This window comes from Musca domestica, unplaced genomic scaffold (genome assembly GCF_030504385.1).
Source record: "Musca domestica strain aabys unplaced genomic scaffold, Musca_domestica.polishedcontigs.V.1.1 24, whole genome shotgun sequence".
NCBI lineage: Eukaryota > Metazoa > Arthropoda > Insecta > Diptera > Muscidae > Musca > Musca domestica.
The window spans coordinates 5,205,960-5,233,957 of record NW_026712272.1 but is presented as its reverse complement, the minus strand read 5'-3'; the positions used below and the strand labels follow the sequence as shown (position 1 = coordinate 5,233,957).

General features: G+C 34.0%; 1 protein-coding gene across 3 annotated transcripts in view; it reads right to left on the bottom strand.

Annotated features, from left to right (window-relative positions):
• The window catches only part of LOC101900847 (uncharacterized), a 141,426-nt gene that overhangs the window by 66,067 nt on the left and 47,361 nt on the right, over nucleotides 1-27,998 (bottom strand). For all 3 annotated transcript variants that reach the window (XR_009342356.1, XM_059123202.1, XM_059123203.1), the window contains exon 2: nucleotides 15,116-15,306. Coding sequence is in view for 2 of the 3 variants with exons in the window: in XM_059123202.1 (XP_058979185.1) it covers nucleotides 15,116-15,306 (191 nt within the window). In the remaining variant the exon portion in view is untranslated. The remainder of the gene's footprint in view (nucleotides 1-15,115; nucleotides 15,307-27,998) is intronic.

The following is a 27,998-nucleotide window of genomic DNA, read 5'->3' as shown; positions in this document are numbered from 1 at the left end:
AACCCTATTGAAATTGGAGATAATCGGTTAAAATTTAGATATAGCTCCCATATATATCTTCGTCCGATTTGCCTTTTTTTGTGCACCAAACGTGTAATATCAGCCCGAATAGTATGGAATTTTGCACATACAACCAAATTAGGCCTGAAAATAAGTATGCCAAATAGCTCCCATATATATTGTTCATCCGATTTGTTATTTTTGTCCTCCGCAGCCGTAATATGCACTCTGTAACAACAATATTTGGGGAAATATATCAAATGCAGCTCAGAAATACATTTGCTAAATTTTATCGAGATCGGTTCAGATTTGGATATAGCTCCCATATATAACTTCGTCCGATTTACCATTTATTGTGCACCAAACGACTAATATTTGTCCAAATGGGATGGAATTTGGCACATACGACCGAATCTAGAAGGTAGTATGCCAAATTTGGTGAAGATCGGTTCAGATATAGTTATAGCTCCCATATATATTGTTCATCCGATTTATTGTATTTGTTACCCACAGCCGTAATATGCACTCCGTAACAACAATATTCAGGGAAATATATCAAATACAGCTCAGAAATATCTTTGCCAAATTTTATCGAGATCGGTTCAGATTTGGATATAGTTCCCATATATATTTTTATCCGATTTCAAAATAATTCGCACCAAATGGGCAATACAAGTCCGAATTTAAAAGATACAAATGCTTCGGCATATTTAGTTCTTTGAATTTTAAATTATAATTATTATCATAGCGTGTATGATTGAATTCTCCCATAAAAACTTTTAATTATTAAGTGGAGCTCAACTAAATTAGCAAAGTGGTGTAGGGTATCATAAAATCGGCACCGCCCGACTTTAGGACTTTCTTTACTGGTTTTTACCTTCTATCTGCTAAAAATAGCTTTTATAAATGTTTTTAGTTGATATGTGATTCCAACTGGACGTCTGCCGTTTTATTCATTTGTACCTCCTCTCAACCCACCTCCTCCTCGAATATCGCTAATAAAGACATTTTAATGATCCACAGCAATTCATCAAATTATTGTCGCTTTTTATTCTTTGTTGTTATTGATGTTGTTGTTACTGTCTTAATTAATTTAAATTTTGTGCGAGTTGCGGCTACTGTCTCAGAGTGATGTCTTTCTTTCTTTCTTTCTTTCTGGCTCAGTTTTGAATTGTCATCTTCATCATCGTCATCAAGACCGTCCGACAAACATATGCCGGCTCTGTGATCACTTTTCATTGTTTTATCACACATAAAAGAAAAATAAGTAGACGGGGCTACGCAATCGAATTGTTGTTATTGTTGTTGCTGTTCTGTTTGTGTAGTTTTTAATTTTCAAATAAAATAATTTGTTTAATGACCCCAGACAAGCAGAGAGGTATTTTTTTAGTTTAACTCTCGCTCTCTCCCTTTATGAACCTCTCTCTCTTTCTCCTCCTGCCTATTTCAAACCTACCAACATGAGTCAATGTCCTCAATATGGTCTATTAACTCTTACTTTTTATAAATTCATTTAAATATGTTATCCTTTTTTTTCAATGTTTGTGGCGTTTATTTTGAAATTTAATTTTCATTTCTTTAGTGAAACGAAAAAAAAAAACGAAGTTGCCAAACAACCCCCCTTTGAAAAAATATTTTCCCCTTGACCAGAACATTTTCTTGGTGTTGGCTGGTTCGAACAAACATGCTGTTGGTTGTTGGGCGACGGGCCTCCTTCCAAGCCCAGCAAATGTGTGGTGCGGTGAACAAACAAGGACCCTTAGAGAAAACATATGTTTTGTTTTGTACTCTCCCTTTGGCCTATCGTTGTTGTTGCTGTTGTCCATTTATTACCCACAATGTTGTTGTTGTTGTTCGTGTTTTCCTTGCTTCCTTCAAATGTGTTTGTATCTAATTTTTCTCTGGCCATTTCATTTGGTCTGGGCAATAATTTAACCAAAAAAAAAAAAAAACAAAAACGAAAAGAAATTTCAAACTTAAATATTCATTTGTAATTCATGTTAATCCTTGATGATTTTTAAGGCACGTGTGTATCTTGTGCGGCATAGTTCCCCAGGGGTAGGGGGGATTTGTGAATTAAACATAGCATGAAGGGTGTTGAACTGAAACTAAAGCACACCTGGTTTGAAGAGAATGAGAGCGAAAAAAAAATAATATTGATTAGCTCTGCACAAGAACTTGATTAGAACAGATGGATTATGAAATTCTTAAAGGAGGCGAAATGCATTAATGTTTTGAGGATATTTTTTTTACTGAATTTTTCGAAATTTTTCGGTGGTGAAAGGAGTAGATTTGGCTGGAAATCTAAAAAGGACAGGGAAATTTTTCGGTGGTGAAAGGAGTAGATTTGGCTGGAAATCTAAAAAGGACAGGGACCTACACATATTGAAGAGCGTGAGGATTTCTTATATTCTTCCACTTTTTATACCCTACACCACATAGTGCTAAGGGTATTACGGCTTTGTGCATTGTTTTGGAGAACAAGGAGAAGGAAGCCAGATAGATCCATAGTTATTTTTGAGGACCTTCATAGAATCACTTTCTGAGTTGTCCGTTTGGTCGTCCATGTATTTTTGTGAACAAAATGCAGATCGCATTTATCTTACGATTGAGATGCAATTTTCCAAATAATATTTGTCTGGCCCAAGGACGAAACCTATTTAAATTGGTGAAAATCGGATCAGATTTAGATATACCTCCCATATATCTTCAATATAAGTCCACAATCCAAAAGCCAAATACAAGTCCAAATTACCTGAATTTGGGTACTTCCTGCCGAATTCAATTTAGAAGCAAGTACATCGAATTCAGAGAAAATCGGTTCAGATATAAATATAGCTCCCATATATATGTTTGTCCGATTTGAGGTTTTAAGTTCCACACATGCGTAATATGCCCTCAACAAGAATGGTATTTAGTACCGGATATCAGATACTGCTCGAAAATGTCTCTGTCAGATAAGATCGGTTCAGATTTGGAAATAGCTCCCATATATATTTTCAACCGATTTCCAAGGACAAGTCATATTTTTTAAATATTTTTTCAAGGGCAATTCATTAACATATTTCTTTTAAAACATTTTTCAAGGATCACTTACGTGGATTTTTTAAAAAAATATCTTTGCAAGAGACAAGTCATAAACGTGGATGGAAAAATATTTGACCAGGGACCACTCATAAACGTGGATTTTTTAAAAATATTTTTTCCAAAGACAAGTCATAAACGTGGATTTTTTAAAAATATTTTTTCAAAGAACAAATCATAAACATGGATTTTTTAAAAATATTTTTTCCAAGGACAAGTCATAAAAGTTGATTTTTTAAAAATATTTTTTCCAAGGACAAGTCATAAACGTGGATTTTTTAAAAATATTTTTTCCAAGGACAAGTCATAAAAGTTTTTTTTTTAAATTTATTTCAAGTCATAAACGTGGACTTTTTTAAAATTTATTTCAAGTCATAAATGTGGATTTTTTTAAAATATTTTCCAAAGACAAGTCATAAACGTGGATTTTTTTAAAATTTATTTCAAGTCATAAATGTGGATTTTTTTTTAAATATTTTCCAAAGACAAGTCATAAACGTGGATTTTTTAAAAATATTTTTTCCAAGGACAAGTCATAAAAGTGGGTTTTTTTAAATATTTTCCAAGGACAAGTCATAAACGTGGATTTTTTTAAAATATTTTCCAGGGACCACTCATAAACGCGGATTTTTAAAAATATTTTTTCCAAAGACAAGGCATAAACGTGGATTTTTTAAAAATATTTTTCCAGGGACCACTCATAAACGTGGATTTTTTTTAAATATTTTCCAGGGTCCATTTATAAACGTGGATTTTTTTAAATATTTTCCAAGGACCAGTCATTTTTTTAAAATATTTTCCAAGGACCAGTCATTTTTTTAAAATATTTTTCCAAGGGCATTCCATAAACGTGGATTTTTTTTAATATTTTCCAGGGACCACTAATAAACGGGAATATTTTTAAAATATTTTCCAAGGACCAGTCATTTTTTTTTAAATATTTTTCCAAGGACATGCCATAAACGTGGATTTTTTTTAAATATTTTCCAGAGACCACTTATAAACGGGAATATTTTTAAAATATTTTCCAAGGACCAGTCATTTTTTAAATATTTTTCCAAGGACATGCCATAAACGTGGATTTTTTTTTAAATATTTTTCCAAGGACATGCCATAATCGTGAATTTTTTTTTTAATATTTTTTCAAGCACAGGTGTATTTTTTGGATGGATTGTTTTAAAAAATATTTTTTCCAAGGAAAAGTGGATATTTTTGGATTGTTTTTTAGAAATATTTTTCCAGTAAAAGTGGATTTTTTGGATATATATTTGGAATATTTTTTTCCAAGGAAAAAAAAAGGACCAGTCATTTTTTTAAAATATTTTTCCAAGGACATTCCATAAACGTGGATTTTTTTAATATTTTCCAGGGTCCACTTATAAACGGGAATATTTTTAAAATATTTTCCAAGGACCAGTCATTTTTTTTAAATATTTTTCCAAGGACATGCCATAAACGTGGATTTTTTTTTTAAATATTTTCCAGAGACCACTTATAAACGTGGATTTTTTTAAATATTTTCCAAGGACCAGTCATTTTTTTAAAATATTTTCCAAGGACCAGTCATTTTTTTAAAATATTTTTCCAAGGACATGCCATAAACGTGGATTTTTTTTAAATATTTTCCAGAGACCACTTATAAACGGGAATATTTTTAAAATATTTTCCAAGGACCAGTCATTTTTTAAATATTTTTTCCAAGGACATGCCATAAACGTGGATTTTTTTTTAAATATTTTTCCAAGGACATGCCATAATCGTGAATTTTTTTTTTAATATTTTTTCAAGCACAGGTGTATTTTTTGGATGGATTGTTTTAAAAAATATTTTTTCCAAGGAAAAGTGGATATTTTTGGATTGTTTTTTAGAAATATTTTTCCAGTAAAAGTGGATTTTTTGGATATATATTTGGAATATTTTTTTCCAAGGAAAAAAAAAGGACCAGTCATTTTTTTAAAATATTTTTCCAAGGACATTCCATAAACGTGGATTTTTTTTAATATTTTCCAGGGTCCACTTATAAACGGGAATATTTTTAAAATATTTTCCAAGGACCAGACATTTTTTTTAAATATTTTTCCAAGGACATGCCATAAACGTGGATTTTTTTTAAATATTTTCCAGGGACCACTTTTAAAATATTTTCCAAGGACATGCCATAAACGTGGATTTTTTTTAAATATTTTCCAGGGACCACTTTTAAAATATTTTCCAAGGACATGCCATAAACGTGGATTTTTTTTAAATATTTTCCAGAGACCACTTATAAACGGGAATATTTTTAAAATATTTTCCAAGGACCAGTCATTTTTTAAATATTTTTCCAAGGACATGCCATAAACGTGGATTTTTTTTTAAATATTTTTCCAAGGACATGCCATAATCGTGAATTTTTTTTTTAATATTTTTTCAAGCACAGGTGTATTTTTTGGATGGATTGTTTTAAAAAATATTTTTTCCAAGGAAAAGTGGATATTTTTGGATTGTTTTTTAGAAATATTTTTCCAGTAAAAGTGGATTTTTTGGATATATATTTGGAATATTTTTTTCCAAGGAAAAAAAAGGACCAGTCATTTTTTTAAAATATTTTTCCAAGGACATTCCATAAACGTGGATTTTTTTTAATATTTTCCAGGGTCCACTTATAAACGGGAATATTTTTAAAATATTTTCCAAGGACCAGTCATTTTTTTTAAATATTTTTCCAAGGACATGCCATAAACGTGGATTTTTTTTAAATATTTTCCAGGGACCACTTTTAAAATATTTTCCAAGGACATGCCATAAACGTGGATTTTTTTTTTAAATATTTTCCAGAGACCACTTATAAACGGGAATATTTTTAAAATATTTTCCAAGGACCAGTCATTTTTTAAAAATTTTTCCAAGGACATGCCATAAACGTGGATTTTTTTTAAATATTTTTCCAAGGACATGCCATAATCGTGAATTTTTTTTTAAATATTTTTTCAAGCACAGGTGTATTTTTTGGATGGATTATTTTAAAAAATATTTTTTCCAAGGAAAAGTGGATATTTTTGGATTGTTTTTTAGAAATATTTTTCCAGTAGAAGTGGATTTTTTGGATATATATTTGGAATATTTTTTTTCCAAGGAAAAGTTGGTTTTTGAATGGATTTTTTAAAAATATTTGGTATATTTGATTTTTTAAAAATACGTGGCTGTTTAAAAAATATTTTTCTGACCCGAAAAGCTCTGGTTCATTGACTAGACCCTGTGTCAAGGCACATTTTTTGGCAGTTAATTTCTTTCAAAACTGTAGAGACCTTCTTAGTACCATGAGAGGACCATCTTCAAAGCACATTTCCATTGATAAAATATTCTCTAAAGTATCCTTCCCTTTTTGTTGAATATCGAAGAAATGACTACTTTTGAGAAGATTTCCGAACCGTATCCTTTCGACGTGATACCTCGTTGATTTATTCCTCATTCTATATTTTTTCCTAGAGAAGGGGTCGTCAACCACAACCTTTCATAGGTAATAGAATGAAGCATGATTGTACCTTACCAAAGGGTTCTGTTCGAAAGGATTCCTAGGATTTTAAATATTATTTTCCCTTTTGTGTGGAATATCGGTGAAATAAATACATTTGAGAAAATTTCCGAACCGTATCCTTTTAACGTGGAACCTGGATGATTTAGATCTCATCCTATCCTAAAGATAGGATTCTCTTTGAAGTACATTTTACTTCGAGAAGGGGTTGTCAACCACATACTATACCAAAGGATCCTGTGGAAAGGATTCTCACCCATTTCCCCTAAATGCTATCGTTTTTTGTAGGAAAGGATTCTTCTATAAAAGGAAGGCTTATAGAACGTTTTCCATCTTTATAGGATCTTGCATCGTGCAGTACTTTGAAGGTCCTTTCTTTGCATATTTTGAATTAAATTTTTGTTAAATCATTTTTCATTCATTTCCAATTATCCTTCGAATCCACAAAATGTTTACCGTTATACACACCAGCCACATATCCTTGTTGAGTAGAAAATTCGAAAATCCCCCCAAGAAGAATTGATGGGATTTTTGCGAAAAACTGCGCAAGTCAGGGTCAAATCGTTTTGTTGTTTTCTTCTTCTTTTGTTTTTCTAGCGCTGTTATGTCTTCTCTGTGCTCGTTGTTGTTGGCGTTCTTATTGTTATTTGTTGTTTTATGGGTTTTCTATACAGAAAAATGAAACGAATCCTCATAGCTTTGCTATTTACACTAAATTTGCTATTAAAGTTGTGGAGAAGTTGGCAGAACTGTTTTTGTTGTTGTTGTTGTTATTTCGAAAAACTACCCTTCATTGAGAGAAATGAGCTGGGTTTCCAATTCCTCGAGAGGTGGGGAGATGGGGGTGTATTGTCTGTATCCATCATGGCAATGGAGTTTGTGTGTATAATTGTGGCCCATTTCCCAAATGCTCGTCTTCGTCTTCTTCTGCTTCTTGATGGCCTTTTGTTTATGTAGTCCAAAGGAAAGCCTCCCCCCTCCCCATAAAACCAACGCCAAAAATAAGGTGAATAAGCGAATGAAGGGACCATAGTTTTGCTGGCATTCAAGTTGTTGTTTTTGTTTTATTTTTTCGCTGTAATTTAACGAAAGGAACGGGTGCGTCAGACAAAATGCTATTACAAAATGTTGGAATTGTTTTTGTTGTTGGGTTCTTTGTTATGTTTTTTTTTGCCATAGCACCTGGGGAGCGTTAGGAAATGACAAGGCATATTGTTGTTGTCGTCTTCCCCTTCACCCTCCTCCGTCTCACCGCGTTAAATGTTGTACAAACTTCCTATTCAGCTTTGGAACTTAGATAGCAGGGGGCTTTGCCTGCCAGGGGAGTGGAGCGCCTGGGTTTAATATGGCAAAGTGTTTATTAAAGGTTAAGCTGCTTCGTTTTTTTCGCTCGAAATGATTAAAGTAAAATAAAATTTTATGAACAAAGAAGAAACCAAAAGGACATCAAAATCCAAGAAAATCATAAAAAACCAAATCTTGCTGAGATTAGGGGTAAATTGTGTTTTTGTTGTTTTTTGTTTTGCTGTTCTTGAAGAGCTTCGAAAAGAGATATGCAGACAAATGGCAAAACCAAATATGGCGTCGTCGCTCTAAGTCATTTGGGATTTTTATGGAGAAGACAATAACAGCAGCAGCAGCAGCCGCTCAATGGCATACTGAGGAAGAAGCAGCAAAAAAAATCCAGTTGAACACACCCTTAAAAGAATTTCCGCTCAAAGGAAATTGCAAAAGCCACATTTATCTCTTTCTCATTTCATTTTTTGGGTAGGATGGGAGGTGGAACCCACCCCACCCTGTAAGAGATTACCAGAAATCACAATCAAATGGCCAAAAAAAGATGGAACCATAAACGAAGGATTGCAAAAACTAAATCACAAAACAAAATGGCGTAATGTGGCTGAAAATCAAAAAAGAGGACAAAAGTCCTTTCAAGGATTTTCTAAATTTTAGAAATTTAAAATCTTAAATTTTGCCCCTTGTTGTAACCATAACGGGGGGAAAATTGATAAATAAGTCACTAGAAAAAAAGGCTATAATTAATTAAGAAGATCAATTAAGGATACACGTCCTTGCAAGGATTTTTTTTGAAATACAAAAAAAAAATATTTGCCACTTTCTTTGGATCTAAGCAGAGGAACCTCCACAAAGGATGAGAGTCCTTTTTTAAGGACCAGCTGTAAATGTGGGTATTTTGAAAACTAATTTTTAAAGCGGAATTTTTTATAATCCCTCAGTCATAGGTTTATGGCATATATGTTACTTGCTACGACCAAAACGTAGAGGAACCTCAACAAAGGATAATAATCCTTTTTCAAGGATAAGTGTGTAAACCTTGATTTTTTGAAAAAATATTAATTCAAACGTGTTTAATTTTACATCCTCTGCTACATGGCTACAGAGGGTATATATCATTTGATAAAAAAATAATAATTTGATAGAAATAATGGTTTCATATCCCAGGTCTCTTTGGACCAAATCCATTTTAGGACAGATTGGCTTCGATCTAGGGATATCCGTCCGTCTGTCTGCCTGTCTGACTAATTCTCGAAGGGAATATCCAATTTGATCCAAATCTGGTACATCGTAATATTATTATTAAGGTTAAGTCAAGTGCGGAAATGGGCAATATCGATCCACTCCTTCAGGTACACTTTCAAAGAAAATAATTTACTGCACCAAAAGGGGAAGGATCCTCCGATTTTGTTCAAATTTTACAAATCCTAATATTTGTATCAGTGCTATCTTAGGTACGAAAATATTGGCTCACTATATCATGGACCTCTCTCACAAGGGGTCAAAAATTGGAATAATTATAACTCTCATAAAATGGGAAATAAGCATTCGATTCTCCTCAAATTTTACAAATACCAATATTTCTACTAAAACAAAATCTGGTATGAAAATAGGATAGATGGGACGACTCCTTCCGGAACATCCCCCACAATAATCGCACTGCTTATAACATGAAAAGCAAGCATCCTATTGTCTTCAAAATTCGCATGTGCCAATATTTCTAACAACTCTAGGTCTGGTATGAAGATGGAATAGACCAGACCAATCCTTCTGGTACCTCCCCCATAATGGGTCAAAATTTTAAATACCCATTACGCTCATAAAATGCAAAGCGAGCATCCGATTCTCATCAAAATTGTCACACCTCAATATTTCTACCAACACAAGATCTGAAGTGAATATGCGATTTATTGGCCCAAACGTTCTGACAACTCCCCACAAGAGGTGGTGCATCCAATCCAATTTTTTCTGGTCAGAATTATTTCTACGTTCCTACCCAAAAACCCAACAATGACCTCAATATCAAGTTGCAGGATTACCATTTTAAACATTTTTAGAACCACCTCCATATCTCAATTTCAGATACCAACAGAGACTTCAATATCAGATTTTGAGATTGCAACTCTATCCCTTCACCCAATTGCCAATTTCGTACCACTACAAGAACACATTTCCAAAACCACCTCCATATCTTATTTTCAGATACCAACAGAGACCTATATATCAAATTTGAGTATTCCAGCCCTGTCCCTTCACCTAATACCAATAATAGTACTATTTAGTACTTTTTGCAATTAAAGCACACATTTCCAAAATCGCCTTTATATCTCAATTCCCACTTCTTCACCCTATACAAAAATTAGTACTATTTAGTACGTTTTGAACAATAGGGGATTTAAACTCTATTTATTCAGCCAATACTAAATTTAGTACTCTTTAGTACTTTTCGTACAATTCTAGTACATATTTCCGAAACCACCTCCATATGTCAAGGCTACACATGAACAGTGACCCTAAACCCAATTTCAGATTTCAAGCACTTTCTTTTTACCCAATACCAAATTCTACCAAATATAGTACTATTTAGTACTTTTCGAGCTCTTGTAGTACACTTTTCCTAAACCATCTCTTTATCACAAACCTACCCTTAACAGGGCCCCAAGACCCAATTTCCAGATTCACACTTTCACTCTTTACATAAATGTTACAACTGTAGTACCATTTAGTACAGTTCGTACACTTAGTACACATTTCCAAAACCACCTGCAAACCAAGTTTTTAGCACTGTCCATTCACATAATATCTAATGGTACCATTTTAGTAGTTTAGTACCATTTTAGAACTTCTCCATTAACCCAAAAAACTTTTTCATATCTTTGCCACAGCCTACCCAAATATTTAATTGAAACCAGATCCAAAGGCAACATTAGCCCTTCCAACTATTTACGACTTTAAACCAAAGAAAGGATTTTTTTAAATAAAAAAATATTTTCTAACGTTTTTCTTATTTTTGTCATTTAAATTTATTTTCAATTCTTTTGGACCATATCTTTTGGAAAAATTACTGCTACCCAACCCTCGGCTGGCCACCTAGCATCAATGAGGGCCACAATTCCTTGAGAGATTTTTTTTTCACAACTTAAACATCTTGATTTTCTTAAAATAATTAGAAATATAAATATTACAATAACTTAATTGAATAAAATAATAATAATTTCAATAAAGGACAAGAGTCCTTTGAAGCACTTTTTTTAATACAAAAAAAATATTTTCTTCCCTCTTTAAATTCCTTTGAAAAAAAAAAAAAACAGAAATTCCTTTTCGCAAAATTATTACCTTCGGCCAACTAACATTTCAAGGTCACCTGGTCAATGCAAAACAGGACAGCACTTCTACTACCATAATAATCAACATAAATACATAACGGTTCTAAGGCAATCATACCCAAGGCACCGCACTCAACACACAATGCCCCCATACAATGTCCAAACCCAAAGACCCGCAACACTGCGTGTCTATGTTTAAAAAGGAACCCCTCCGCACACACTCACAAGACTCAAAGGGAAAAAAAGAAATTACTTAAATTGGTAACAAATTGCCGACCATCAGTCGGCATAACAGTCGGTTATTTAGCCAAAGAAATATAATCATACCGCCCGCCAATAAAAGGTCAAAACAATGTTGGTAAGGAATCTTACCACTCAATGCAGACATTCTGCATAATAGCCTCTATTAGAAGGGGAGAGAGGAGAGAGAGAGAGAGAGGGGGGGGGGGGTGTTTCATAGGATGAAATATATGAGCTCCATTCAAATATATGAATCGGAACTGGAGCGACGGTTTGCTCAGCTACAAAAGATTTAAAAAAAAATAGTTTTTTTTGAGGATTTGGAAAAACTTTTACAAAAAAAAGAAAAATATGTTCACAACGTCAAAATAAAACAAAATCTTAGAAATAGTGATCTTAAAATATCTAAGACATGAGACAAGAAACAAGTAAAAAAGCTTTAAACTCGGCCGGACAGAACTTTGAATAAACTACACCATTTGGAACGAATTTGGCAATTTCAAAAGAAAAATCCGTTTAAAATTCCGTTCAAATTATAAAAATACCAAATGTAGCCGTTATATTAGGGTCTATACGACGACGTGGACCTGCAAAGGCAACTTTTGTCATAAGTCTTTACAATATTCAAATGCGAAATTTGAAAAAAAAAAACAATTAAAACACCTTAAGTTCGGCCGGGCCAAACTTTTAATACCCTCCACCTTAGGGTAAAAGAAACATTAGAAGAAATGTGGCAAAAACCATCAAAATACCGAATATCGGGAGGTACCGTTATATGGGGGCTTTATCAAATCATGGACCCACGCATGCAATGTTTCGCCACCGAAGCTGGAACCCTTTATGACCAAGAAATACCAATTTTCAAACAAATTCGTGAAAAAATGTGGCAAAAATCACCAAATTACCGAATATCGGGAGGTACCGCTATATGGGGGCTATACCAAAACGTGGACCTATAATTACAATGTTTCGCCACACGAATTAGGACCCATTATGACCCACATGTAATAATTGTTAGACAAATCAGTGAAAAAATGTGACAAAAACCATCAAAATACCGAATACCGGGAGGTACCGTTATATGGGGACTATACCAGAACGTGGACCGATATATCTCATTTTCAATACCAACCATCCTAGACACAATGCAAATAGCTCTGCTAAATTTTGGCGCTCTACGTCAAATATTGTGGGCTGTATCGTGATTTCAACAGACAGACAGACGGACATTGTTAAATCGACTTAGAATTTTATGCTGATTATGAATATATTCCGCCATAGGCTGTGGTATCCTTTACGGACTTCAAATGCCAAATTGGAAACAATTCCGATGAATAATGTCGCTAAAATCATCAAAATACGGAATATCTGGAAGTACCGTTATATGGGGGCTATGCGAAGACCTAGACCTGCACAGAAAATTTTTGTCTTAGGCTGTAGTATCCATTACGAACTTCAAATATCAAATTTTGAAACAATTCCGGTGAATAATGTCGCTAAAATCATGAAAGTACCGAACATCGGGAGGCGTTTAGGCCCACGTTTTGGTATAACCCCCATATGCCAAAACGTGGACTCACATGGCCCATTTTCAATACCAAAAGTCCTTCAGACATAATATACATTTGAGTTAAATTTTATCAATCTACTTCATTTCGTTCGGAAGCTAGAGTGATTTCCACAGACAGACGCTAAATCGATATAGAATTTTATGGTGATCAAGAATATATGTATATTTAATCCGATTTGGTGTTAAAGTCCCTCACATGATTAATATGCACTACACAAAAATGATATTTGATACCAGGCATCAGATACTGCCCGAAAATACCTCTGCCAAATTTTATCGAGATCGGTTCAGATTTTTATCTTATCGAAATAATATCAAATAACATTCCTGTATTTTATTTGATTCACAGTTGGTATGATCTACTTCACATACGTTCCCAATATAAACTTTTTCGTTATGGGAGCTCTACTAAATTCGCAAAATGGTATAGGGTATCATATAGTTGGCCCCGCTCAAGAAAGAGTTTTAAAAGAATTTAAACTCTACAATCTCTGACCAGGATATCTTTGAGAAATACTTAAAAAAATTGTTTTTAAATTATTAAAAATTTGGTCCTTGAAAAATAAATCCATGATTATTGGTGAGGAACTCCTTGAGTTTTTTCCTTAAAAATAAACATTTCCTGTCGAGGAAGATTTTGATATAATTTTTTATAAACAATACGATTTCCGACCTAGAAAACCTTGAATATTAAAAATAATAATAATAATTACAAAATTTTGATTTTAAAAAAACTTCACCTCTTATGGAATGAGGCAGAAGAAATGAACCTATGTTTTCAAATTTTTGAAAAATCCTAAAAAATTTTTGAGATAAATTTCTTGATATTTGAAGTTTAGATGAACATGAATAGTCCTTATGAGGGATTCAAAATATTTCAAAATTTCGGCTATTTTGAAGATTTCTATATCAAATATTTGAGAAAATGAACGTTGTGATTTTCAAATTTGTGACAGAGGAAACATTTGACGTTAAAGAACTTTATTTTACACCAAATTGGAGATAATTTTAATTTTTCCATTGGAAGGATAAAAACCTTTGCCAGACCGAACTTTAGGGCATACAGTGAGACATGAAAGTAGCCTTTACAATGAATTCGAATTCAGACGCCTATATTGTGTTATATTATCGAGTAAAAGTTCAATAGTTTTAGGTCTATTATCCGAAAATTGAATGATTTGACCTCCCCCATAAATTGCACCAAGAATTTTCTTTTTTCTAAAAAAAATCTTTCTCCGAAAATCGATCCTTTCAATCCTTTGAAATCGCATACAATGTAAAAAATATCGTTTCCAAAAATATTATTTTTGTTTCACCATTTTTTCAAAACATATCGATAACTAGATGTATGTTTCCGTCATTTGATTGATGGTCACGCTATAGTTGAAAAACATAAAACGTCATCGACGAAAAAGCCAGAGCCAAAAACACCTTCGTCACCTATGGTAAATATTATCATATATTGCGTGACTTGGTGGCAATCTTGTGCAAAAGAGGAAAAAAAAATTGGCAAATTTTAAAGTACTTGGTTTTTGATTTTCCGCAGGGGCGTAGTAAAAATTTATCCCAAGGAGGGGGTGAAAAATTGCTAGGATGGTCTGTTAATGGCGTGGAGTGATTCAAAGTTCGATTTTATTGGACCAAAAGTTAAATTTCGGACATCATTGATTAAAAAATATATATTGTGGGAACTTAAAAAAAATTATTAAAAATATTTTTTTATTGTTAAAAAAAAATATATATATAAATAATATATAATTATGGTTTAAAAATTACTCTGCGTGACAATATTCAATTTTTATAAAATAAATACGGAGCAATTCCAGCATATTACAAAAGAAGAGCTAAAAAAGAGACAAGTATCGGTTTTTGGAAGTTTACATCGCAAAATAAAATAAATAGAGTTTGAGCTTGAATTCTCCAGGAAACCTTAGGCCGAATTCGATAATTAGAATCGTTAATTTCTCCCCTTTTAAATTTGACGCTACTGACTTCTTTTTCTTTTCCATCCAAAAATTTATATTAATTTCCCCCCTTTGTTTGCTTATTTCAATCCTCATGTTTTTGTTTTTTTTTTCAACTTACCTTGAAAATAACTTTTTGTTCTTAAATAACTAACAGACAGCCTTAAAATGCTCAGTCGATCCAATTTACTTAAAATATTCTGTTCAAATGGCAACAATGACGCCAATAAATCTAATTCGGCATTTAAACGTTCACGATGCCGTTTCGAGGGATTGCTTTTTGTGACGCCATCTTTGGGTGGTGGTTTTAAACTGTAAGTAGAAAAAAGAAAAATAAAAAAGGGGGAAAATTAGTAGAACTTCATGGTTCGACTGTATATAATTATAAAAGAAAATTTTATAGGGTTTTTTTGAAGCCCATACAGAAGTGTAATGTAATTTCTCATTATAAATTTATATTTAATTATAGACTGCAGGACGTGTATTCATGTGTACCTGTGAAGAGAAAAAATCTAATCTAATATAGGGATAATAACAGTGATTTCGAGAGAAGACTGATTTTTTTCCGAATGCCTGCCCTGTAATCAATTTGACATTTGAAGGTCAAGCGGTTAAAGAGAGTTGTCATCGAATTCGAAATTGAAGGGGTTAGGGGTAAATATATAACGAGTGGAAGAAGGATGGAAACAGGTTTTTTTATCTTATTTAGGGCAAGTTTACACTCTCTATAAACGGAATCCAAGCAAGTCAAAATATTCTAAAAAGTTATAAAATACCAGAAATCCATAATATGGATCTATAATATGGATTTCTGGTATTTTATAACTTTGTAGAATATTTTGACTTGCTTGGATTCCGTTTAAAGAGAGTGTAAACTTGCCCTAAAAAACACCTTTTGGGTATGGAGTACGGCTGTATTTCATGTGAATTTATACAAAATCCTCCTTCAAGAAATCATTTTAGAAGTATAATGCCAAAGGCAAAAATATTCCTCATAAAATTTCGCTATAAGTCACCAAAAAAAAAGGAAATCTATATTTCCATTATATATCAGGAAAATATTTGCATCAATGTTGCAAAACAAAAAAAAAACAAGTTAAAAAGAAGTAAGTTCGGCCGGGCCAAACTTTTAATACCCTCCACCATTTGCAACGAATTTGGAAAATTTCAAAAAATAAAATCCTTAAAAAATTCTGTTAAAATTTTAAAAATTCGGAATATAGCCGTTATATTGGGGTCTATACGACGTGGACATACATAGGCATTGTGTGTCATAAGCCATTTTCATATTCAAATTCGAAACTTGAAATAAACGGTGCACATTTTAGCTAAAATCATCAAAATATCGTATATAAGGAGGTGCCGTTAAATTGGAGCTGTGCGAAGACCTGGACCAGCATGGACAATTTTCTGTCACATGCTGTAGCATCCATTACGAACTTCAAACACCACATCTCAAACAATTTCGGTGGGTATTGTACCTAAAATCGTCAAAATACCGAATATGGGGAGGTACTGATATATGAGGCCTATGCGAAGACCTGGACCCGCACAGACAATTTTCCGTCACAGACTGTAGTATTCATTACGAACTTCAAATACCAATTTTGAAACAATTCCGGTGAATAATGTCGCTAAAATCATCAAAATACCGAATTTAGGGAGATACCGTTATATGGGGGCTATACGAAGACGTGAACCTGCACAGACAATTTTCTGTCTTAGGGTGTATTATCCATTTTGAACTTCAAATACCGAATTTTAAATTATTTCCGGGAAAAATGTCGCTAAAATCATCAAAATACCGAATATCGGGAGGTACCGTTATATGGGGGCTATATGAAAACGTGGACCTGCATGGCCCATTTACGAACTTATCCTGCCCACTGAAAAAATAAACATGTGTGCAAAATTTTAGCCATCTATCTCAATTCATTCGAAATTCGTGATTACAACAGACAGACAGACAGCCGGACATCGCTAAATCGACTTAGAATTTTACGCAGATCAGGAATATATATACTTTGTTGGGTCTGACATGAGTATTTCGAGGAGTTGCAAACGGAATGACAAAGTTAATATACCCTCCATAGTATGGTGGAGGGTATAAAAAATGTTTCCTGATTATCCTTCTCAACCCCTCTCCCACAAGATTCAAGCTCAAAACATATGTCCTGTGCATTAACAGGAAAATACTTAAGCACATACGAATTATTGATTAACCTCAATGGGCGGTATTATAAATGAGATAAACTCTCAAAAGCCATAAGGCTGGGTAGTTCAATCTCGCCACCGCCACCCCCCTCCTCCTCGTTACCAACTCTGAACAACGCCAGTTTAATATTAAGGATATCATCTCAAATCGATTACTTCCTCTCCATGTCAGGGATGTTGGTGGCGTTATACCACCACCCGAGAGAATTATACTGTAAGACAATTCATTTTTAAATTGCACAATTGCCTTCATAATGGCCCTGCGTGACCAACTGTTGGGGTGTGGGTGGGTTGGGATGATGGTGGTGGATGATTTTCTTTCTTCTCATATTCAGAGGAAGAATTTTTTTTTTTTTTTTTTTGCTTTGTGTGGCTGAGAACCACACAGATGAGCAACGGCAATTAGAAGATCAAGTGGCCATGAATAATCGATTTTTAAATATGTTTTTTTTTCTGGTATTTTATTGGGAAACATGAATGAAGGGAAGGAGGAGGACAGCAATATCTTTTCTTTAGTAACTAACAGTGAAGTTTTGATGAAGGATATTTTTTGTCTTTGACATCATCCATCTAAAATTACGGTTGGTTGCAGATTTTTACATAAACTCACACAAAATGCTGCTTTAAACCTAAAATGTGTTTTTAATGTATTAATGAATTCCTGACGTTTAGGTAAGATTTAGACCCTTCACATCTTCTAGGACCTATAGTAGAATTTTAAAACAAATAATCTTGTTAAACCTTTTTTTCTTGTTGCAATCCCGTGTAAAGGTGGCGGATCAAAAAAACCCCTTTGAGGGTTAAAATTCCAAACCAAAATATTCCCCGTATTTTTATCTGCAATATTGCCAATGATACTATATATCTGAAATGATGCTTTGTAGGATATTTTGCCCAAACTCACCCAATGTACGGCTTTAGCCCTGAAATGTGTTTTTAGTACACATAAATTCCTGGCGTTTAGGTAAGATTTAGACTTTTGATGTCTTCTAGGGCCTATAGTAGAATTTTATGATAAATATTTTGACTTGGCGAGATCCGGTTTAAAAGGAGTTTTTACCCATATTTAAAAAGAGGATCAAAAAGCCCCCTTTTATACCCTCCACCATACTATGGAGGGTATATTAATTTTGTCATTCCGTTTGTAACTCCTCGAAATACTCATGTCAGACCCAACAAAGTATATATATTCTTGATCAGCGTAAAATTCTAAGACGATTTAGCCATGTCCGTCTGTCTATCTGTCTGTCTGTCTGTCTGTTGTAATCACGCTATCTTTCGAACAAATTGAGATAGAAGGCTAAAATTTTGCACACATGTATATTTTGCCAGTAGGCAGGTTAAGTTCGTAAATGGGCCATGTAGGTCTAAGTTATCATATAGCCCCCATATAACGGTACCTCCCGATATTCCGTATTTTGATGATTTTAGCGACATTATTCACCGGAATTGTTTCAAATTTGGCATTTGAAGTTCGTAATGGATACTACAGCCTAAGACAGAAAATTATCTGTGCAGGACCACGTCTTCGTGTAGCCCCCATATAACGGTACCCCCCGATATTCGGTATTTTGATGATTTTAGCGACATTGTTTACCGGAATCGTTTCAAATTTGGTATTTGAAGTTCAAAATGGATACTACATCCTAAGTCAAAAAATGAGCCATGTAGGTCCACGTCTTCATATAGTCCCCATATAACGGTACCTCCCGATATTCGGTATTTTGATGATTTTAGCGACATTATTTAGAGGAATTATTCCAAATTTGGTATTTGAAGTTCGTAAGAGATACTGCAGCATAAAACAGAAAATGGGTCATGTAGGTCCACGTCTTCGTATAGCCCCCATATACCGTACCCCCCCGATATTCGGTATTTTGATGATTTTGGCGACACTATTTACCGGGATTGTTTCAAATTTCGCATGTGAAGTTCATAAAGGATACTTCAGCCCATGCTAGAAAATTATCTGTGCAGGTCCATGTCTTCGTATAGCCCCCATATAACGGTACCCCCCATATTCGATATTTTAATGATATTAGCTACATTATAAACAGATTTTTCTTCAACTTTCGCATTTAAATAGTGTAATAACTTATGACAAAAGTTGCCTATGCTGGCCCACGTCGTCGTATAAGCATTCGGTATTCTTAAGATATTAACAGAATTTTTAACGGATTTTATTTATTAGAAAATGCCAAATTTGTACCAAATGGTGGAGGGTATTAAAAGTTCGGCCCGGCCGAACTTACAGCTTTTTTACTTGTTGTCAAATATTTTGACTTGGCAAGATCCGGTTTAAAAGGTGTTTTTACCCATATTTAAAAAGAGGATCAAAAAGCCCCCTTATTTGAATGGTTTGAGGTTTTCTACCAAATATATGTCTTGTATTTTTATCTGCAATATTGCCAAAGAAACTATATACCTAAAATGTCCGGATTCGGAGAAATCTTAATTTGAAAACTTCCACACTTTTTCGTACTTTACGAAGTAAACTTCAAAAACGCCAATACACGTGTTCTTTTTTTATACCCTTCACCGTACATAGTATGGAGTGTATATTAAGTACATCATTCCGTTTGTAACTCATCAAAATAAGAAATTTAGACTCAGCAAGGGTACATACAGGGTGAGATAAAGAAAACTGCAACAAAGTCAAACGCCATAATTTTTATATATTTTTTAATTTTATTGAATGAAAGCAAAAAATGTCGGAAATAGCATCAAAATTTAGAATAAGTTTAGATTTGTTCGAATTGGTCACCTCTGGCACGATTTATGGCCTTCAAACGACCAATGAAACAGTCATAAGCTGCCCGAAATTTGCTCTGCGGTATTTTGGCCCATTCCTGGGGAAGCGCTTGCTTTAGGTGATCGACATGTTGGTAATTTTTTAGTTTCAACCTTGCTTTCCAAAATACTTCAGACACAATAATCCAACGGATTGGTATCCAGAGATTTTGGTGGCCATTGATTGGCGCATGCTGATAGCGATGGTACTGAGTCCTGTTGGAATATCCAAGGTCTGCGGCCGGAGAAAACCAAATTCGGCAGTTGATCACTTTCGGCCAAGCGAAGCAACTCTTTAGCTCTTTTGAGTGTATTTTCTGTCTGTTGCGGTGTAAGTTCTTGCACTTTTTGGAATTTCAATGGCTTTACCCAGAGCTCATTTTTCAATATTTGCCGAATGGAATATTGCGATGTGTTCAGCTCACGAGACATTTTTCGGCCGCTGAGACGCGGGTTTCGATCAAATCGCTTCTTTACTTTTCGAACAATTTCCGCTGTTGTTGCTGTTTTCTTCCGTCCACTTCCTTGACGTCGGGCTACGCTATCAGTATCACGGTAACGAGCGATGGTACGAAACACAAAAGATTTATTCACATTTAAATGCTGGAGTGCTCTAACGATAGCCACTTGTGGCGTTCCAGCCAAATATAAAGAAATCACACTATCACGCTTGAATTCCATCACGAATAATTTTTAATAATAAGTTTTTTCATCTCACCCTGCATATTGTTGATCAGTGTAAAATTCTAAGACGACCGGTCCGGTCCGGTCCGTCCGTCTGCTGTAATCACTCCAGAATCAAAATGAATTAAGATAGGAAGCTAAAATTTTTCACAGAACAGTTCTTTTTCGGCAGGCAGTCCAAGTTCGAAGATTGGTTATATCGGTTCACGATATCGTATAGGCCACATATAACGGTATTCCCCGATATTCGGTATTTTGATGATTGCAGCCAAACTTTTCAAAGGAATTGTACGAAAATCCACACAAGGAGTTACTTCTGAGTACTTTACCCCCCCTGGAAGAGAATTTTCTATATAGGTCCACGATATTGTATAGCCTCATGCAATGGTACCCCCGATATTCGCTATTTGGATGAATTTGCAACATTTTTTACCGGAATTGTTTCAAATTTGGTCCACATCTTTGTATAAACCCCATATAACGATACCTCTTGATATTCGATATGTTGATGATTTTAAGAACATTATTCGCAAAAATTGTTTTAAATTTCATATTTGAAGCTTGCAATGGGTACTACAACAGTCTGTGACGGAAAATAGACCCACATATAACAGCACCTGTTTTGATGATTTTAGCGAAATTTCTACCTGTATTTTTTCAAATTTCGTATTAAAAGGTCTTAATGCAATGCAGATTTACGTCTTCAAGCTGTATTTTTGGAGGGTATTAAAAGTTCGGTCCGGTCGAACTTAACTGCTTATTTACTTGTTTAGCTCCAATTTCATAATGTGCCGGATTTTCCCTGTAGTAATTGAAAAAGTTGAATTTTGTCGCACAGTGTATGGTTGTCAGTAATATTTCTGAAGACACTATGTACCTAAGCAGTAAGAATTCCAAAGAATTTCATCCTTCTCTATTTGGGTTACTTTGCGAATTCAACTCTCAAAGAGGTTCCCCTTCATAATTGGCTCGATTTTTGGCCCATAAAAATATTTTCATTAAAGCGTCTGGTCCGTTTTAGCTTTTGTCAATTTATCTGTTCAACCTCATTTTTTTTTATCACCAGCCATCGATTTTTTGCCAAAGAAACCTTCATTATTTGCCAAATTTTACCCAAATCGTTTCAATCCCGTTAAATATTTAATTCGAATACAGTTTATTGCAAATCCTCTGACATACCTCAATATTAATTCAATTAATTTCATTTTGGAAATAAATACCACTTTATCCAATGGATTCAGCAACTTAATTCGATGTTCAAAATAATTGTCTAAAAATACCGCTTTTTGGTTTTGCCAATCGCTTTGCTAAAATTTTTCACAACCCGTTTGTTCGCATAATTAGGCCAAACGATGATTATCGAAGACGTGGGATGGGAATGGAGAAGGAGAATTTATTTTGAGGGAGCACCCTCACATCACTCAGTTCTGGAAGTAGAGACGCGTTTATGTATTTAATTAAATAAATTAGTATGACGGAGAGTGATAGCAACAAGAGAGTAGGAGAAGAGAGAGAGAGAGGCATAATTTAACTTATTTATACGAAATACCCTAAGAGTGGAGGGACTAATACAAAAGCAAAGATACTTTTGATTTCGAAATTGATTTGTTTTCTTGAGGGTCGGTTTAGCACATCAATAAAACATCGAATTTAAGTTTTAGTTAGCTTCGACTCTTTCAAAAGGTAATTGTCGGCTGAAAAGCTAAAAACGATTCCTTATGTTGTTGTTGTTTGGAATAGACATGAGCGGTTTCCTTAGCGTTGTTCTTGCCGCAAAGATCTTAGATTGTGTGGACCTTCTTGTGGTGGTGTATTCTCTGAGCGTGTATTAGAATATAAACTTTAATACAATTAAAATCCAATCGTTGATTATTAAACTTTTATGATAACACTTATGTGCTTTCTCAGGAATTTCGTTTTAGAATCATTAACGTTTTGTTGCTTTCTTCCTTTGTTTTAAGAATCTTTTTTTATTGGGGATGTGTTTTTATACCCTACACCACAAGGGGGTCAGGGTATTATGTATTTGTGCATTTGTTTGTAACAGGCAAAAGGAAACGAGATAGACCCATAGTTCCTTTTGATGATCTGCATATAAGCACATTCTGAGTCGATTTATGCATGTCAGTCCGTCCGTCTGTCCATGTATTTTTGTAAACAAAGTACAGGTCGCATTTATTTTCCGATCCAGATGAAATTTTGCACAGATCATTTGTTTGACTCAAGGACGAACCCTATTGAAATTGGAGATAATCGGTCAAAATTTAGATATAGCTCCCATATATATGTTCGTCCGATTTGCCTTTTATTGTGCACCAAACGTGTAATATAAGCCCGAATAGTATGGAATTTTGCACATACAACCAAATTAGGCCTAAAAATAAGTATGCCAAATTTTATCGAAATCGGTTCAGATATAGCTATAGCTCCCATATATATTGTTCATCCGATTTGTTATTTTTGTCCTCCGCAGCCGTAATATGCACTATGTAACAACAATATTTGGGGAAATATATCAAATACAGCTCAGAAATACATTTGTTAATTTTTATCGAGATCGGTTCAGATTTGGATATAGCTCCCATATATAACTTCGTCCGATTTACCTTTTATTGTGCACCAAACGTCTAATATTTGTCCAAATGGGATGGAATTTGGCACATACGACCGAATTTAGTCTAGAAGGTAGTATGCCAAATTTGGTGAAGATCGGTTCAGATATAGCTATAGCTCCCATATATATTGTTCATCCGATTTGTTATATTTGTTACCCACAGCCGTAATATTCACTTCGTAACAACGATATACAGGGAAATATATCAAATGCAGCTCAGAAATATCTTTGCGAAACTTAATGGAGATCGGTTCCGATTTGGATATAGCTCCCATATATATCTTTATCTGATTTCAAATTAATATTTCACTAAATGGGCAATACAAGTCCGAATTTAAAAGATACAAATGCTTCGGCATATTTAGTCCTTTCAACTTTAAATTATAATTATAATCATAGCTTGTATTATTTAATTCTCCCATAAAAACTTTTAATTGTTATGTGGAGCTCTATTAAATTAGCAAAGTGGTGTAGGGTATCATAAAGTAGGCCCCGCCCGACTTTAAGACTTTCTTTACTGGTTTTTTGTTGGGGATGTGTTTTTTTTTTTTTTTTTTTTTTTGAATTTATGTATTTGCAGTCATTTTGAAAACGAGAGAGGTTTTTGTGGTAAGTACCATGAGTATCTTTGACTTTTTTTTTTACCCTCAGCTACAGAGGGTATATATCATTTGATACAGCCAAAATTTGCTTCATAGAAAGATCGATTTTAAGCTCTAGGTATTTTTTGACCAAATATGTTTCAGGTCGATATGAAGTCGATCTAGGGGTGTTCGTACGTCCGTCTGTCTGGCTGGCTGGTGCCCATGATAATTTCTGAAGGGAGTATCCGATTTGGTCCAAACTCGTTAAATCGTAACATTACTATCAAACACAGATCGATTTCGGAGTTGGACAATATCGTTCCAGTCCTTCTGGTAACTCCCCCATAACGGTTCTCAATTTTGAATTAATATAATAATTATATAATTTTGAATTATTATAATAATTATATATTTCGGAGTTGGGCAATATCGTTCCAGTCCTTCTGGTACCTCCCCCATAACTAATATCTTCCTCGATAATGTTCAAAATGAAAGATTTTGAGCAGTTTTTCTTAGTGTAAAAGTTAAACATTTTCCTATTATTCTTTCGGAAAAACAGAAAAAACTTGAATAATTAATTAAACCTTGAAAATCGGAAAAATTAGTACGACGTATGAAGTTTTGATTAAAAAAAAATATCAAACTGAACAAATTGTACATTCTGAGTACAAAAAAGCCCCAACTCGAACTATTGGAACGAATCTAAAATTTTAATGGGGACTTTTCGCTGACAAAGTAGCGCGCTAAATTAAATGTTTTCTCCCATTATTTTCCTCGTCAGCTTTAAACGCTAATCATTCATTTCAAATATACGATATAGAAAATTGTGGAAAATGCTGCAGTGGCGAAAACGCCCTCCGTTTTCTTGAGCTACAACCTCCCGTGTGACCTTAATGCCCTAGCTCCCAGCAAAAAAAACACAGAAAAATGAATAACTGAAAATGTTGTTCTGGTCATTTGGAGAATTTGTAGTCTTTTCTTTAATTCAAGTTGCCCTGTTTTCTTTGGAAATGCAGTAATTGTTTCCATTTTTTTTGCTTTCTTTTCTTATTTCGGCTGGGCAAGGTAATTTCGGTAAAAGCATTTTTTTCCCCTTAAAGCAACAAACAACAACAAAAAGAAGGACTACAACATTTTCATTCAGCAAAAGTACAAATTTACAGATAAAAACCTTTAAACGTTTTCTTTGTTCTGTTCTGGTGTGTTTTTTTTTTTTTTTTTGACCAGAAAACAAGAAAAATGAAAAGAAAAAACAAGAATAGCTCTTTTAGATGAGGAACCTCATATGGCTTGCTTGCTATATATTTTTGGGCATAATGTTCGCCGATGGTTCCATGAAAATCCTCCTTCTTACTCTCCTACGGCCCTTACATTTTCCCCCAAAAATAAAACTTTGCTCAAAAATACTTGTCACACCCCTCCCCAAATTATATAAAAAAAAAGTTTTCTTTGAGAAGTAGATTTTTGTTTTTACCATCTGCTTGGAGTCTCTCAATTTATCCTCTGTTGTGTCCTTGTTACAGACATTCCCTACATTCAATTTATAGATATTTTCTGTTTCGTTTTTTTTTTTCTTTTCTTGCTGTTGTTGTTCTGGTATTTTTGGCAAAATTTGTTGGAATATGTTTTGTTGATTATAAAAATTTGTTCTTTCCTTTCATTGTTGCTGAAAGTTTCAACCATGTGGAAGACTATGTGGCGGAGGGCGGATAAAGGCAAAGCCATAGCAAAGGACTAAGAAGGATTTGTGTAGAAGAACTGCGGCACAACTGAATGACGGGTGGGTTGGTATAGATAATAAGAAAATTGTATGGCATTTTTTCGTTTTGTTTTTTTCTCTCTCCACTTTTTTCTTTTCTGATTTTAGTGGTTGTATCATCGTCCTCGTCATTATCATCATCATCAACTAGCAACCCCTAATTTCTTTTGCGGCTAACATTTAATTTTCTTATAAGTTATTTAAAAAGTCCACAGCAAAGTGGTGTGAGGGAAAACCCTTAAGAAGCAATTTTTAATGGGAATATCAGCTTTTGAAGGGGAGGGAGATTAAAATTATTCTTTAAAAATCGGGAACTTTTAGAATACTGATTCTTGCGAAATATTAATTGAAAGTTATGGATTATATCTTTGTTGGACTTTAAAGCATCCTTCTCTAAGAAAACATCATTTTTGGTTCACTTGAAAAAAAAAAAGATTCTTAAGAAATCCACTCCTATGACTTTATTTGGTCCTTGAAGGTTTATATATCTGTTTGTCTTTGAAAGAAAATTATTTTATTAAATTGAAAAAAAAAATCAATCTCTCTCTTTGTCTAAAAACATATTGTTTAAAAATGTATGCTTATTGATCTCTTGATATTTGACATATATATTTTAAAATTCCAAGATTATTTATTTCTTAAGCCTTGAAAATGTTAAGGAAAAAAACTTCACAAATATTGGTTTGGTTGCAAAATTTCACGAGAGTCCTTGAAATTGCTCTACTGGTCCTTACATTAAATATTTTTGACAATTGTATGCATCAAAAAATTCTTGAGGATTTATTTGACTATGGAAAAAATTTCCTCATAAAATTCAGGACTGGAATTTTTCAAGGATTTTCTCAATAATAAAAATTGGCTATATTAAGTGGCCATGGACTTTTAATAGGATATTTTTTTTCAATTAATAAGAAGAGGTTTTTTCTATGGAAAAAATTTGACTATGGAAAAAATTTCCTCATAAAATTCAGGACTGGAACTTTTGAGGGATTTTCTCAATAATAAAAATTGGCTATATTTACTGGCCATGGATTTTTTATAGGATATTTTTTTTTGCAATTAACAAAAAGAGGGGTTTATTCTATAAAAATATTTCCTAAGGTACTGCTAAGGTCAGAGTATCTCCAACGACTGAGGGGAGTGCTTCTCCCTTAATGAGCTATAGATAAGCTGTGTATGGTCAGCCTGTCTCTATGGAGTAGCAGAGGGTCAGCGTTTCTCTATTAACAACTCAGAAGTCTGCGAGTCTTTGTAGAAGGACTGAGGGGTCAGTGAGTCTCTGTGGTCAGCGTCCGGCGAGTTTCTACAGATGAGCTGGAGTTGAGGGGTCCATAAGTCTCTATAGACGAGCTGAAGGGTAGACGACTGTCTGTGGACGTGCTGAGTGGTCAACGATTCTGTGTGGACGAACTGAGTGATCGGCGAGTCTCTTTAGACGGAATGAGTGGTCTGAGAGTCACTATAGAGAAACTGAGTGGTCAGCGAGTCTCTATAGAGGAGCTGAGTGGTCAGCGACTTTCTATAGACGAGCTGAGTGGTCACCGAGTCTCTTTACAAGAGCTGAGGGGTCTATCGACAAAAATCCCCCCTCAATTCCTGAGAAATTTTTTTGTACTGAAAAAATCCCATCTCACTTCCTGATGAAATTTTTTTAAAGAAAATATACCACCTCAACTCCTTCCGAAACTTTTTTTCTGAGGGATCTATCGAAAAAAACCCCTCAATTCCTGAGGGATTTTTTTCTATTGAAAAAATCCCACCTCACTTCCTGAGGAACATTTTTTTAAAGAAAAATTAACACCTCAACTCCTTCGGGAAATTTTTCTATCGAAAAAATCCCACGTCTGTACCTGAGGGAAATGTTTTCTATCAAAAAATCCCACATATTTTCCTGGGGATTTTTTTTATCAAAAAAATCCATCCTGAGGGAATTTTTTCTATTGAAAAAATCCCACCTCACTTCCTGAGGAAAATTTTTTTAAGAAAAAATACCACCTCAACTCCTTCGGGACAATTTTTCTATCGAAAAAATCCCACATCAGTTCCTGAGGGAAATTTTTCTGTCGAAAAAATCCCAAGTCTGTACCTGAGGTACATTTTTTTTTATCAAAAAATCCCACGTATTTTCCTGCGGATTTTTTTTTCTATCAAAAAAATCCCACCGTGGTTCCTGAGGAAAAGTTTGTTATAGAAAAAATACAACCCTTAATCCTGAGAATTTTTTTTCTATCGAAAAAATCTAACCTCAGTTACTGAGGAAAATTTTTTTCTATCAAATAAATCTATTCTCAGTTTCTAAGCAAATTGTTTCCAATCGAAAAAATCTGTACTCAATTCCTGGGGAATTTTTTTTTTTATC